General features: G+C 39.6%; 1 protein-coding gene across 6 annotated transcripts in view; it reads left to right on the top strand.

Moving 5' to 3' along the window:
- Positions 1-16339, top strand: part of NUMB (NUMB endocytic adaptor protein) — an 80856-nt gene that overhangs the window by 44244 nt on the left and 20273 nt on the right. For 5 of the 6 annotated variants that reach the window (XM_044436066.1, XM_044436062.1, XM_044436065.1 and 2 more), the window contains exons 2-3: positions 1325-1467; positions 12098-12172. In XM_044436066.1, the coding sequence (XP_044292001.1) occupies positions 1342-1467; positions 12098-12172 (201 nt within the window). In that variant the 5' untranslated portion in view covers positions 1325-1341. The remainder of the gene's footprint in view (positions 1-1324; positions 1468-12097; positions 12173-16339) is intronic. The other variant, XM_044436060.1, reaches the window with a different exon arrangement.

The raw sequence follows: 16339 nt of genomic DNA, 5'->3' as shown, positions 1-16339 counted from the left end.
ATGTATCTAAGCTAACAGATTGTTCTTGCTTTTCTGGCTCTTGACTCACTGTTTTGTTCTGTAGCCCCCATGGGAAAAGTGGGGAGGTATTAATAGAAGTTTGAAAGTATAGCCCCAGTCCAGGGAATCAAGTAGGAAGATCCACATGTAAGAGGTGCGCTGTATTTCAGGTACAACGTAAACCAAATGCAGATGTAACAAGAAAGAATGGTTTTCTGTTACATGTATTTTGCTGTGGTGAGCTTTGCATGATCCCTCTTCTGCTTTTCTCTTTAGCACCCAGAAGAAGTAGACCAATGACTTTTTCTTTCCATTTTAAAACACAGTTCCCTTAAACTGTGTATTGTTAAATAGCATGCAAGCACAAGGCAATATTTAGAGGTAGTTTCAGATCCTGACTTGCTCTGAAATCATAGTTTAAAAATAATGGTTTTGTATGCTTGGGGATTTGGGAAGATAAGTGATTAATTTAAAACCAGAAGTGTATTATTCTTAAGTTCTTCCCCCTGCTGTATGAAAGAGGTGGTGAGGTGAAGAAGATGCAAAAGCACTCAGGTTAGGCAGAGCTATTTTGTGTAAGAGGAAGTCATGGTTTCCTGTAACATCTGAGCTGCCTTTTTCTTCTGTTGTATCACAATGGTGTTTAAAAGACTGAATGATGATGTTTGTTTTTAAAAATGCAATATAACCATGGTGGCTTTAAGAGAACTGCAACTTGCTTGTGAATGGATGTGACAGGAAGAGCTATTTGTATATGCAAATAATTTCCCGAACATGTCCATTCTTGAAGCATCAACATCGGTTCTTAAAGTAGAATACTTTGGCTTGCTTTTATTTTGGGAAGTAGGAGAACATATAAGTTAATTCATAGCCTAATTTCGGAGTCTTTAGGAGATCTATTGTCTCCTTACATCTGGAGATAAAAGCTAAGCTGGGAGAATAATAAGTTGGATGCATGAAATATTTGCATGCATTGTGTAAGAGCTTGGTTATCTGAATGCCCTTTGGTTATCTGAATGCATTTGATCAAACCCATGCAGTAAGAATGCCCCACCCCCATGTCTTCTAACCATGGCATAGATTGGGTTTTCAAGGATGCATTTATTCATGCTACAGCCTTACAGAAAGTAATAGAAGGACTAAACTATGGAAGCACCATGGGAGGAGCCCATGAAAAAGTCCCCTTCTCCTATGAAAGTATAATATTTAATGGGATTTTTCTAAATTGGAGGAATAAGATAGCCTGGTTCTTTATTTGTCCAAGACCTTCAGTATGGTAAGGGGAAAGTTAACTTTGTTGAATGTGTTTCTTTTTTTCTTGTAGGGCACAAACATTGAGCAATGAATAAATTACGGCAGAGTTTTAGGAGAAAGAAAGATGTCTATGTCCCTGAAGCCAGTAGGCCACACCAGTGGCAGACAGATGAAGAAGGGGTTCGGACTGGGAAATGCAGCTTTGCTGTTAAGGTGAGCTTCTCTTTTTCAGCCCTATAATGCACTTCTAAATCCTGTGTATGCGTGTGCTTGGTTACTTTAAGCAGCAGTTACAGGAACTGTCTGCTTTATTTGTGTGAAACAAGTCACATCACTAATCTTCCTACAAAGATGGAGGATTCACGATTTTCTGTGACTTTATTCTACCCAGTGGTTCTTAGGGACACTGAAACCTGCACTAGCACCTCACCTGGTACAGCCTAATTTTAATATCTGCAGTCTCTTCTCTTTCATATCATTTCAAGACTCTTGACCAAGTAGTCAACCTGATTGATTGATTGATTGATTTATATCCTGCCTTTTTCCTACAAAGGGCTCAAGGCAGCTTACATCTCCTCCTCCATCTTATCTCCACAACAACAACCCTGTGAGGTAGGTTGGGCTGAGAGTCTGTGACTGGCCCAAAGTCACCCAGTTGTCTCCATGGCCGAGCGGGGACTAGAACCCAGATCGTCTGAGTCCCAGGCCCATGCTCTTAACCACTGCACCACACTGGCTCTCACATCTCAACATCTAGTCTGCCCTTTTTAATATCTTTAAAATAATAATATCGTTATTTTTCGGCGCCAGGCGAAGACCTTTTTATTCAAATGTTATTTTAATTGTTAATATTATTTATTTATTTTATTCTTTGGCCAGGGCAACTTAATTTATATTGTTAATTTATATTGTTTTATTGGATTCTATTTATGGTTGTGAACCGCCCCAAGGCTTCGGCGAATGGGGCGGCATAGAAGTCCCCTAAATCAATCAATCAATCAATCAATCAATCAATCAATCAATCTTTCTGTTGAAGAGAGATGTAAGCTTATACACTTCTTGTGATTTTGAATTAGCCTAATCGATTCTATTTATTTATGGTTATGAGCCACCCCGAGGCTTCGGCGAACAGGGCGGCATAGAAGTCCCCTAAATAAATACATACATACATACATACATACGTAAATCTATCTTGTCCGTTGAAGAGAGATGCAAGCTTGTAAACTTCTTGTGATTTTGAATTAGCCTAAACAGACTATTGCAATATATATCAGGAAGTGATATTTTTGTATTACTTCCTACATTTTCTCTTTTGTTCTTCCAGTATATCAGTAAGGTTAGATATGTCAGCTGATTAAAAAAGCAATCAGTTTGAATTTGCACATGAGTAAAACAAAGGGCATACTTTTTATTATACACAGGGACATTTTACAGCAAGCGTCTTACAGGCACTCATGACACAAGAAATGGTGAATGCTCTGAGTCTGCAAGGTTTTGGAATAAAATATTGTTAATATCTAGAACTTAGTTGGGGGCAAGTTAAGATCTAAATGTCTTTAACTGTTTAAACAAACTGATTAAATGTTGCAGCATGGTATATGAAATAAAAGAATCTACATGTCTTCCACACTAGTCAGAAATGCTTAGTTTTTATACAGAGTTAAATATAGAAAGCTGTTCATTAAGGCAAAAAGTGTGATTCATACTTTTTGCCACAGTTTTAAAAAATTGTGTTCTATTTTTTACAGCTAGTCCTATGTTTCGATAGAGTATTGAATTGCTCATGTTGTTTGGTATCTTGGTATCACTTCTCAAACAGGAATCACTTTTTAATGCTCCTGGGCTTGTGTTGTGTATCCAGAACCTTTTTCCAAATGAGTGGAGCTTAAGGAAGCTAAATGGTGAATTTTAAACACTCACCTTTTCTTTTTCAGAAGACATTGCTCATGTATGTTATTTCTCTTCACAGTCATGTGAGCTAGAAAGTAGTTTTTTTAAATGAGGCTGTGCTTTGGAACATGGCTGATTTTAAGCCAGCTCCTGTCCTGCTTTTCCCAGCTGTCACATGGTTGTGTGGAATACACAAAAGAGTAGAAGGAAATTAATACTATAGATTTGATTGAGAATGCTAATGGGCTGTTTACTTCCTAGCTTTTTCATTGTATTTTGGGTGCTTAAGAAATAAACATTCTATAGAAAAAGTTGGTTTTGTCAGTTTTCCAGGCCAGCATTAGTACTTGCTATTTTTTCCTGAATTTGTATTTATTTTCACTTATCTTGTAATAGAGATGACTAAAGAGAGGTGTGAAACAGGTTTCTGCCATGGCAAGGTAAGAAACTAGGTGGCCTGGCTGTGGGGAGCCTGGGTAAAATGTGGAGAAGCAGGGTGGCAGAATAATGTGTTACCTGCCTTTTGGCAGTGATACCTCAGCTTCCAAAGGCCAGCAGAAGCGGTGTCTTTCTTGGCATGTCTAGGATGAATGAAGGAGTTATCTGGCCCTTTGGTAGCCACAGCAAGCTCATATTTTCCATGCTCTGGACAGCAGTTTGGGATCCTGTCATGAATGGGGAGAGGCCAGGAGACTAACGTGATTCCAGTAGCATGTTTAATATATGTTACTGGTTGAACAGTCAGAAAAGGATTTGATTGGATAAACTCAGAGCCCAGGATTCTTATATTTTCCCTGAAGTTACTAAGACACAATAATGTGCTATGTCTAACATGACAAGACTAGAGATTCCCAGATGGCCTCAGTAACTGTTGTGGGCTGAAGAGTTTGGGACTGCTGTCAGAGTCATCACAAATGGCAGAACAGGCTAACCAAATAAGGGTTGCAAAGTTGTGACCTTTCCTAAAAGTTTGAAAATTTCCACTCCTGCACATGAACCAGGGCAACCTGGCAAAGTTCATTTAGGACTGGTGTATGTAAACATAACTAATTGGTGTTTCTTGTTCTTGGGCTTCTGTGTGCAGTAATTAGCTGCTGCTAACTTCAGCCTTATATCTAGGATCTCCAGGGCAAGATTTTACCTGATGTTCACTGAACATACCTGTGACAACTGCTCCCTTAGGTTCTTCACATTTGTGTGGGAGAAGGCATTTGTGGCTACAATGTCAGACCAGGCTATGGGGCCTCAAAAGTCAAGTGTAGAGACCAGCTGTGTTTCACCTCCATGGTTGCTATGAGCCTGCTCACCTTTTCTGTCAACTGCTTTTTCCCACCACTCTTAGAGCGTCTATTTTCTTCACAAATCTGTACCATGTAACTTTGGAACAATGCATTTATGTATATATCCTAGGAGAAGATGAGCATGGATCCCAGATTTGCAAAATATGGTGACATGTTATTTGATGTAGCAGGGAGAAAGAGCAGGAAGATCCTGGCTTTATCTGTCCTCTTCTTTAAATAACGAAAGTGGGAATCATGTTCATTACCCATAGAGGGTAATGAGAACACTAATATAATCATAGAAAAAATAAAGAGATGGCCTTTGAATTGATAGGGTCTCACAGAATAGGAATGTGTTTACTTGTTCTGTTTATTAAGAGGTTTTCTGTGTGTTTACATAGTCTAGCAGGAAAGTGCTTACCTTCATGGAAAGAGCACAATAGCACAGCATTTGGGATAGCTGTAGTTGCGTATTTGTGCAACTTTGAACTATCAGCACATAGTCTTTTTTAAAAAACTATTAACCAATTTGTGCAAACCAGAGACACAAGAAAAGGAATAAATGAACCAGTGACAGCTGCTCCAGTGTGCTGCTAAAGCACTTTGAAGAAGTTATCAATATCTATCACTTTAGAGATCATGAAAACAGTCTGAGAAAAAAGGGTGAAACAGCTACAGTTATCACAGAAGGGGTTGAGCTTTGCATGGTGGAGACTGATACAGTATGGTCACGCCAAAGTGGCTATCACTAATGGTGGCCAGTGAAAGCTCAGCAAGGAGATTTTGCTCTCTTGCTCAATACTCACTCGCTGCCTCCCTATACTTGTGATAGGGTTCAGTCACCCAGGTTCAGATGAAACAGCAACCTGTCATAGGTACATCAACCATAAAACAAGCCATCTGTTGGCAGAGCTGCTTTGTGGCCCACAAACAAAGTTTCCTGTGGGAAACAGTCAGATACTGCTTCCAGTCCAGGTTCACGCTTTTTAAAAAAACAACCACCATATTTAGTTACCCACAATGCATTGCAATGTCGTGCAAACTTAAAACTCACAAGAGGCACTTCAAGTTTCTTTCAGCTAAAGTTTTCAAAGTCCTAAGAAAAATATTATCTTTGCAGGGTTTGGAGCAGCTCGAATACTGTTGTCTTGTTGTTTTAATAGTTTTAAGGTTGATGTTCATTAAGCCAATGAATATTGCTGCTTTGTGCAATACTTGATATGTTAAAATGTTCCTTTATTTGAAGTAGCTTTGCATAGTTTATTCTGTTCCAGGTCCCCTTAATGGATGTTTATTGCAGCAATGACAGAACTGTTAAATCAATGTAGGCTAGAATGAGATTTCAGTCCTACTAGAAATAGGACAAAAATAATTGCTCTTGGAATAAAGGAATTTTATTTAATCTGGTCACCTTTTTACTTTGCATATCAACCAGTTATCTATCAACCCTTGGATATCAAACCTATATAATTTAATATAATCGTAATGATCATTGTGGACTTACATTTGTATACTTTCTTGAATCATGGTTGGGTTAATGGATATAACTTTCTTTGTAGGAACAAGGCTGGTCAAGTGTCAGACATACAACTGCAAAGCAGTCATATTGCTATATATTGATCATAATGATCTGTGAAAATTAGAAGCTGGTTCTAGAGTTTTGTTAAACTGTAGTGTTTGTCAGTAGTTGACATTATATTAGAGTTAGCATAATGCTGTACTTCATAATAAGTAGAATTTGACTAAACAGTCTGCAGAACATTCTTCACTGGTGTGAACAGGATTAATGAAAAACCACAGAACCATTTGCTGTAGTGAAAGAATATCTTAATCATTTCTCAAGATAGCTCTAGTGTTGACAGCAGGGATGGATAATGTTTTTTCACCTGCTGAACACTGCATTCCTTTAGAGGTAATCAGTCCAGGGTAGGGACATGCCATTAGGGAATGAGGTTGAAACAGTTAAAAATTTGAGACTCAATATTCTGAAAATTTTTAGGCCAGGCTTCGTGGAAATTTATGTGTGAGATTAAACTGTACATCTTCTACTTGTCTATATTGGAGCATAAGGCTGCTGAACTTTATAAAAAGTACAAGGCTTTTTTGGCTAAAACTGAGCATGTTGCAGAAATGAAAGTATACCCTTAGCTGTATGTATCCCATTTTTGGATCTTGGTCCTAGTTTACTATGTAAGGCAGCCTTGCCCAATTGGAGCCCTCAAGATGTGCAGGACTGTAACTCACATAATTCACAGCCAGCATTGCAACAAGCATGCTAGCAAGGGATTATGGAAGTTGTAGTCCTTTTGGCTATTGGGTGATATAAAGATAAATAAATAGTCCAGTACAACTGCCTCAAGCTTTTATTTATTAAACTCTGTATAGCATTTGTTTAAAAACTCCAAATGGCTTGTTTGTAATTAATTACAGTTATTGTAAGGGCCTTATGTAGAGGTCCTTACAATAACTTTTTTTTAAAAAAAAATACTTTTTTAAAAAAAGCTGATGAAAATGAAGTTTTCTAAACTGAGCTGGCTGAAATGTGTCTGCTTTTACTTTGAAAAGGTCTGTGACAGGAGTCAAAGCTAGTGAGTTTTGCACAAAAGAAAATTGGCTTAAAAGAATATTCCACAGAGCTCACTTTCATTGCAGCTTTCATATTTGCAAATGAGGTTGCTTAATAGTAATGGAATCTCAAATTTTGTGAAGGCTGTTGTTACATTATTTCAGCTAGCGGACATGTTCTTTGCCATTACTACTCAACCCTGTTGAATTCATAGTAGAAAATGCATTCGGCTGTATATTGGATCAGTAAAACATTCTCCTACCTTTGTTGAATTCTTGTTTGTTTCTGCTTTGTGGGATGTTCCCTTTTGAATGTGTTCTTCTTCATAGTCCTATCGGCTCTGCACCTGCGTGAAGCCTGTTACCAGGAAAATTCCCCACCCTGAGGTCCATATAAAAGGAGGAGCTCCTGCTATTTCCCTCAATTCATCTTTGCCTTCCATGCCTTCAGATGTTCTCTCTGTACTTTTTCTCTTGGAGCATGTTTCTCCTTTTATCTTGCCCTTTTATTTATTTTCTGAGTGTCTTTTCTCTGTATACACTGCTCCTTCAGAATCTTCATGAGTTTTTTTCTCTTTAACTGCTCCCCTTTTAACCTTCTTTCATTTTAAAAAACAAAAAAACAAACAAACCCTCTTTGTTCTCCCTTCCCAATCACCTTCTCCTTGAATTATCTTCTCCTTCTCCCTCTGTCTTACCATTCTGACTTCCCTGATGGCAACGAAGGCACCTTTCCACAAATGTATGTAGTGCAGAGCTAATGGGTGCTTTCTTTGCCTCATGTGCCTAGGTGAAAGGCATGTTGTTCCATCGCCAGGCATTTTACTAAACAAGCTGACAAACATTAGGCTGATCATCTTCACCCAGAGCTCTGCAGCAAGGCCCTCTGTGTGGTTGATGCCCTGGGCTTGCTGGAGCTGTCTTACCTGTCAGCAGCAGCCTCTGCTACTTCACAGAGGCCCATACCTTCTGTCACAGTCACTGCACCATCTGTAGCTCCATCCGTGGCTATATTGCTGACTCCGGAAGAGTTGGCAAAGCTTGAAAAGGCAGAAAAGTTGTCCAAGAGGGCTGAAGAAGCAAGACCGAAAGATTGCTCAGTTGCCAAGACTAAGCCGCACTGGATGGACTCCGAGCTGGTACCGGCCACCTTGGAAACAACCATGCAAGACACCACAACAGTACTGAGGCATGAGTCAATCTCAGCCTTGGTATCAGAGGGAGAAATCGGTGATATTCCACCTTGTCTCCCTCCACTTGCCACAGCTGCGAGAGTACCAGTGGCCCCATCTCTGGCTTGAGGTCCACCAGAGCTAATAACCTCAGGGAACACACCTGCTCCCAAATTTTGGTCTGTGACAGATGATCAGTTTAACCCACTCCAAAGCCTTGCCAGTTTTTCTTGACCTGGGGGCTTTTACTATCAAGGTGTCACATATGACCCTCCACATGGACTTGTATGCTGTCCTGATGTCAAGGAAGGTTGCATTGCCAGCACTCCACTTCCTCTGACACTGAGGGATGCCACCTGGCTATTCTTGGGAGGTGCGTCTGTGCCTTGACAGCTCTGGGACCAAAGGTGGAAAACTATCAGGCTATTATGGCAAGGTAGCAGTTGTTCTCCTTGGCCTCCCTCTGTGATTACCTGGCTGAACAGTAGTGGACCTCAGCAACTGTTCCAGAGCAAGGCAGTGCACCTCTCCAGGATACAGATTAATACCACCAGGTACCAGGTAGATTGTGGAGCAAAGGCGATGATTGATGCAGTAGTTTTGAGCAGGCATGCCTGGCTGTGCTCATCTGGTCTGATGCAAGAAGCCTGTTTCTGTATAGAGGACCTGCCCTTCCATGGGGGCATGATATTTGTTGCTATGACAAATGATCACATGGACATGATCTTTCGACTATGGTGAAGAAGATGGGTTTCTTCTGATATTCTACCACTGGATGTGAAGTGCTTTGGGCAGGGTATCATCCTTCCCTTCATCCCAGAAGAAGCACAGTGCTTACCACCACTGCCTTCTCATGAGTGGAAAGACAGTGCTACTTGGTCTCATCAGGGGCAAAGGCACTCCAATAGGAGGGGTAGAGAGAGAAGGTGATGACTGAGTTTTGGGGTAGCCCTTGTATCCATTTCTATTCCTTCTGATTTTAAGGGCTCTCTCTCTCCCCACTTGCCTGCTTGACAGGCAATTACATTGGACACTTGTGTGTTGTTGATCATCCAGAGGGGTTTTAAGATAAAGTTTGATCAGTACTGTATATGTAACATTCCTCTGTCCAGCACTAATGGGTGAGAGTCTCTCTCCTTTTGAAGAGAGCAATTGAATGGATCACCACTCCATCTGCTCACTGTGGGTGCTTCGTACAATACTTTATGGGTACTGAAGTGGGCTTTGACTGATCCTGGACCTGGGGGACCATAGTTATTTTATTTCTCCTAAAAATTCCCAAATGGTCACTCTACCAGGCATTCTCCCCCTACCCCAGTGGGGGGGACTGGTTTGCTTCTATTGACTTCAATGATGCTCATTTTCTCATTGCAGTAACACTGTCCTATAGACATTTCCTTCACTTTCAAGTTGGGAGAAAGATGTTCTAGTTTTTTGTCCTTTGGACTTTTAATTTCCTCCAGGGTTTTTACAAAGTGCCCATCTATAGTGTGCACCCACCTCTGCATACCTGGACAACTGACTGTTTGTGGCTCTGTCCAGGCCCAAATTGCTAAAGGCCATCAACACCAAATGTGCTTTGTTGGATAGATTGAGCCTCTGCCTATCCATCTGTTCTTTCCCCTTCCCAGTCCATCCTCTTCATTGGGGTGCACACTGATTCCATCATAGCGGCAGAACCTAAAGCAGCAGCATTGGTCTAGATGGCTTCTAAACTTGAATGGCAACATGTAATGTTGGTTCTCCAAATTCAACAGCTTCTTGGGCTCATGGCAACAATAATCTCACTAGTTCCCTTGGCCAGACTCTAGATGTGACCACTTCAGCTGTGATCTAGTCACACCTTTGATACTGTGGTCAGCCGCCCATGGAAATTATTTGATGCCTGTTATGGTATCATCCAGCTTCACCTTGTAGACTCAGTGCACCAACCTTTCCAAGGGAATGTCTCGGTTCCAAGCTATTTTTTATAGTCTTGGCAGATGCCTCCCTGTTTGAATGGGGAGCTGACTGTGACTTCCTGCAAAAACAGGAACATGGAATGAGTTGGAAGCCACTAAGTACATGAATCACTTTGAGCTGCTTGCAGTGAAAAAAGCTTTAATAGTATTGCAGACACCATGTGCAGATGGCCATGGGCAATGCCACAGTGGTGTTTTGCATTAACAACAAACAGCAAGACACCAGGTTGATTCTGTTAACACAGCTAGCCATTCAAATCTGGGGCTAGTGTGTATGCAAACACATCACCTTGACCACCGTTCATGTTACTGGGATCTAGGAGGAGTCTCAATGTTCCCAAGTTGCAGATGGATTCGAAGACTGCACAGGAACTTCAGGTCTTGGGGGACTCTGTGGAAAGCCTTTTTCTCCTTGAAGAAATGCTCAAGAGATGCTCCAAACAGATTCTTCTCTACCTTGCTTTGCCGCTTCAGCATGGAGTGAAGACATGGTCTATCAGAGTTCACTTGGCAGTCAGTTCCTCCTTCCACAACACCATCCAGGGCTTGCTGGCTTTTTTGCATCCAGTGAGTAGGTGTTTCTTGAACAGACTGAAGAACACTCACTTGCCTTACTCAATTGCTAATGCCATTGACATTGTCACTTGTCTTGCAGAAGCCATTCATGCTCTTGGCAATGGTTAATCTCCATCTCCTGTTGTGGAAGGTTGCATTCCTGGGTGCAATTACATCTGCACAGTGCTCCAGTGAACTCAGTGCCTTATGGATAGATCCTCTATACCATGGCTTTCATCAGAATAAGGTTGTGCTGCAGCCAGATCCTTCCTTCTTTCTGAAGGCCATTATCTTCATTTTATTTGAACTAGGACATTGTTCTACCACTTTTTTTCCATCCCTGTCCAGTCTCGTGAAGTCTTTGCTGCATAACCTGGATGTGTGTAGGGCACTGGCATTCTACCACTCCAGGACAGAATCATGTAGTCAGACTCCCACACTTTTTGTTTGTTACAGAGTCAAGGCAAAGGGCAAGCCCCTCTCACCACACAGACTTTCAGCCTAGGTGATGTGGACAATTGTATCATTCTATAAACCGTCAGGACTGCAACTCCCAGTGTGGCTGAAAGCACATTCAACTCAAGCAGTGGTGACTTTGACAGCATACATGCAGCCGTCCCACTACCAGACCTGTGCAAGGCAGCAACCTGGTTGACACCATCCCTTTTACCAAGCGTTACCAACTTGATGTTCTTGCCAGGGCTGATTGTGTATTCGGGATAGCAGTCCTGTCATCCATACTCCAGCGATGACACTAACCCACCATCCAGGCAGTGTACACATGCTTGTTGCTCATATTTGTGATGCACAGAGACCACGAAACAGAAAGGCAAGTTAGTTACCTGTAACTTTTATTCTCTGAGTAATCATCTGGGCATTTACACAACCCAACCTGCCCCTCTGGGTGTTATAGGTGCCTGAGCACTCTATGTTTTGCTGTCTGTGCTTCCTTTTGTTTTGTCTTTACTCATCATTGTACTACTTCCCTGAATGCAAGCTTGGTATTACTGATCCTGCCTTGGTTCTGAGGCCACCAGGTAGTCTCCTTTGGAACTGAGGGAAGTGGTGGGAGCTCCTCCTTTTTATATGGATGCTGGAGTGGGGGAGGGATTCCTGTCAAAACACTCTCAGCTACTGAATCTTCCTGGCAAGAGGCTCCACGCAGGCACAGAGCCCATATGAGCACTCAAACAACAACAGTTACAGGTAAGCAACCTGCATTTTTGTTGGATTATTTCAAATGCAAAACAATGTAAATGTGAATTAGAGATCCACCTGCTGCTTAATAGTCTGTAGTCCATATGTACAGTGAACATAAAAACACTGAAATATTTCACCAAAATGAATGTGTGCTTGAATTCAATGGAGCTAATCTAGATGAGTTCTCTGATCTTATCTTTTTCTTCACTTTTCCTATCAGTATCTGGGACATGTGGAAGTAGATGAATCAAGAGGAATGCATATATGTGAAGATGCTGTGAAGAGGCTGAAAGCTGTATGTATGCTTATTAAAATGCTGTCATTATGCCAGTATATCCAGTTTCAGTGTGTACAAGAATCTTTTGAAAGAGCTAAAACATTTTTCTTAAAGCACTATATATAGTTACTGATGCATGCCAGTATAAGTTAGAAGGAAGAGATAAAACTATGGTTCCTATTTGTAGTAGCTTTCTTGTGCTTTCAGAAGGTTCTGAAAAACTTTGGTTGTATTTGCTGTCTTTTCGAAAAAGTCTTAGTCCTTCTTAAACAGGTCACATTATCTTCTTAGGCAGATTAATATTCTGGATAGTCATTTTTTCTCTGTGCAATGGGAATGAGAATTACTGTATGTAGTATGCATGTACTTGGACTTCTCTATATCATTTTGGGGTCAAAATGATTAACTGATGAAAGGTCTGTAGAGCAGTTTCTGCTCTTGATGTCTGTTTCCACTCATGAAGGAGATGGCGGTAGTCTCTTGAAGACTTGTGAAATTTATATTCTTCAGCTAATAAGAAAAATAAATACCACTAAAAACTTATTCAGAGCAGTTAACTTTTAAAACTTCAGTGATAGCAGCATACAATTTTAAGCTTGGTAGTACAGTCAAATTGTTAAAGAAACGTTGTGCTTTTTAAGTTGCGTGGCATGGAAACAACTCAAGCTCTGCTTAAACTCTTCTCTCAGTCACACACAGGACATTTAAAGATGGCATCTTCTCAAGAACTTCCTAGTGAACTCTGCTGTTCTGATTAGATGTCACCTCCAATTTCTCATTGTTTTTTGTCTTGACTAGTTTATAAGAAACAATAGTTATACCCCATCAGTTCTTACTTGGTGCTCCAAACAAAATGTATAATGAAATCTTAGACTTGCTGTTCTCCGTGTTTTTTCTTTGTCAAGCACTTTGCTACAATGGTTAGATGAGTGTTTCATGCAGCTATATGCAAAGACATGCCTATCAAGCCTTATCAATATTGACTTAGTGTTGTTCTTCTAGTAAATGACATTGATGTATTCAGTTCCTTTTCAGTCACTTGAAAGGCATATTTTCATCAAGAGAATGTTGAGCATCCAAGAGTGGAGTTCATTCTTAACTTTGCTTTTCTATCCGTACATACAGGTTCTATGTATGTTTTTTGTTAGCCTCAATACAGTTACAGTTTAGTAGAATGAACTTCCATTTTAACAAGGCAACCAAGTCTCTTCCAGTAGAGTACAACAAGGTTTTCCTCAGAACAAGCTATAAGTCATTCAAGGGCAGTAAAATACACCTGTTTTTGTACAGAGGCCTGATGTTGTCAAAATAGATATAGTAACTTGATGTTGTCAACCTGAAGTTGATTTATGTTTGACTAACTGTTAAATGGCTGAACTTTTTTTAATGTGTGCTTGTGTTCCTTTCTGTACTACCATAGAAACTTTAGTGGCTTTTTCTGGTTGCTCTGGAGTGTTTTCAGTAGACCTGTCACATATTTTAAATTTAGATAATTAGGCCAAAATATTCTATGAAGCAATGCTTCTCCTAAAGATATAAAGCCATACTTTTTCTTTCTTTTTAGGGACATTTTGCCTTTTCATTTTAGATGTAGACACAAATTTATCTAAGTTAACTGGAGGAGGGTGGGTGGGAATATTGGAGAATTTCTATGCTTTAATTGCCTCCTGCTGCCTGCGTGTGGCACAATTTACTGGTGTTTTTCCTAATGGTTCTTTGAAGAATATGAATTAACACTTTAGAATATTACAAAGTACTAATCAGCAGGAGTGGAGGGGAGGAAAAATATATGCTGGAAATGGCATTAAGTCAACCCTAATATGCTGTATTATACTAAGTACATAACTCTGGTTCATTTTGGATCCTGCTGGAATTAAGGGCATACCAAGAGTTTCAAGTACAGTTAACAACACTTGGTTAACACTAGAAGAATATGATGTTCTGTAAATTGTATCCAAAATGATTAAGGAACTTAACCTGTAAGGAAGATACTGCATGTGGAACAGACGATTCTGAATTTTTGTTAGCAAGATACAACTGTGACATTACAACTAAACAGTTGTTGAGTAATTAAGTCAAACAGCTTACCTGCCAGTTAAAAGCAGTCAGCACTTCATTTTGGCCTACAACTCCCATCAGCCCTAGCCAGTGGTAAGAGATGATAGGAATTATAAGCCAAAACATAAGGAGGGTATCACATGTTGCCCACTCATGCCTTAGGAAATTTATGATCAAGCATTCATACTCATTTTAAAAATGTTCTTGACTGATTGAGCTCAATAGTTGAAGCAGTGCCTTTATGTGATTGGTTTCTATTCCAGTTATTTAAGACATGACATCTGCTCAGTTAGTAATATGATCTTATGATACAACCCCAATTAGATGTAAAATTGGAATTTTGTGAAATTTGACACTCCTATTTTGATGCAGTAGTACATAGTTGTATAGAGGACTTTTAAACTGTAGTTTTTCTAGTTTTCCTTTTAATAAACTGGCTTATATTTGCTCATTGGTGAACTATGTTGGAAGCTGTCTATCTGTTGTATTGTCTTCATCCTCTAATTTGGTTAAAATTGTCTTTAGTGTTAGTGTCTTAACGTGTCATATTTTTTTCTTTGCAAATATGATACATTTGTTAATATATGTTCTTGTTTTAGCAGGTAAAAGAAACATAACTTAAGTGTGTTTAAAATATTAGTGGTGTTTCTGAATATTAACTTCCACGGCTACCCTTAAATTCATTTTGCATGCTTTCTACCTAATGCTTTCTTTGGAACAACTAATTTTTTCATGTTAACAGCTTCTGAAAATGAAACTAATTATAGTCTTGTTTTTAAAAAGGTAGCTTTTATGAACCTCCCGAGTTCTGACATATCTCCTGAAGGCTGATTGTATTGATATTTAATGCTTAACTTGGCAGTGGTGATACCCATCTTTTCATAGAAGCATAGAATAGTGTTGGAAGGGACCAAGAAGGCCATCAAGGCCAATGCCTTGCTGTTGCAGGTCATCAATTTATACCATCCTACTCATTTTCTTTGTGTAAAACATCGTGATAATTCTTTGGCAGGTATAAGCTAGTGGAGACAAGTTTAGGCAGTAATATCAGATATTTCTCTACATTTGCCATGAGGCAAAGAAAAGAGGCATAATAACAGTGGTAACCCCTTGTCGAGACTAGAATGGTGAAAACATTCAAGGGAAACATAAAAGAGAATCATAGGTGTGTAATATATAGGAGGCAATAATGTGGTACAAATGTAACAACGACCAGAGTGCAGACTATGGATTTTTCATTGAACTGTGGTTTGTTGTTGAATTGGTTATTGCTGTTATGCACACACCCCTATGGTTGGATGTTATCTATGAATAACACAGAGTTCACAATCCAGCAACAAACTAAGGATTGTCTTTCTTGGTCGTTCAGCACCAACTCATAGCTCAATCACAAGGCGTACCTAGCTCATAATCTGGGTTGTTGTTGCATGCAAAACAGGTCAATATTTGTGAATAAGCTGCCACTTGGTTGCTGTAACTGCTGCCACCATGTGGGAAGACCATGCAGCATTTCACTACAGGGCATTGGAACCACCATAAATATTTTTTCTAGAGGTTTATGAGGTGAAGAAAAATAGTTTATCCCTATGTCATGCCAAAGGACATGAATGGCTTGCTGCATAGTATTTATCACAGGAACAAATTTAAAGTGTTACGTGTTTCAGCCTTTTAGTGTTCATTGAATATAGCCAAGAAAAACATCTAGGCTTTTGTTCACCTCTGAATTAGGTAAATCATTCTAAAATTGCATGTAAAATAAAATATAAAAGCTGTCATGCTCAGCACCATCAAAAATGCAGCACTTTGCTTGTTTGCCTGTGGATTTCAAATATCTGGAATCTGCACATGATACATTACTTTTCATATTTTATCAAAAAAAAAAGAGCAGAGAACTCTTAAACAGTGCAGTTAGTTTCCTTAACAATTACTGAAGAGTTTCTTTAACATGTAAAAGGGCAATATACAAAAGCATATTTTGTGGGCTTTTGACCAAAATCTATTGTGGAATATTTTTAGTAAAAGAATTTAGATTCAAAAGAACCCCTGGCATAACAATTACCCATTTAATGTCACGGTGATAAATTTAGCTTGGAAAGTAATAGTGGAAGCTTATAAGCATGTTATCAA

This window comes from Varanus komodoensis, unplaced genomic scaffold (genome assembly GCF_004798865.1).
Source record: "Varanus komodoensis strain SLA01 unplaced genomic scaffold, ASM479886v1 scaffold3, whole genome shotgun sequence".
Classification (NCBI taxonomy): domain Eukaryota; kingdom Metazoa; phylum Chordata; class Lepidosauria; order Squamata; family Varanidae; genus Varanus; species Varanus komodoensis.
The sequence above is the reverse complement of the archived record's forward strand: the minus strand, read 5'-3'. Positions and strand labels throughout refer to the sequence as shown.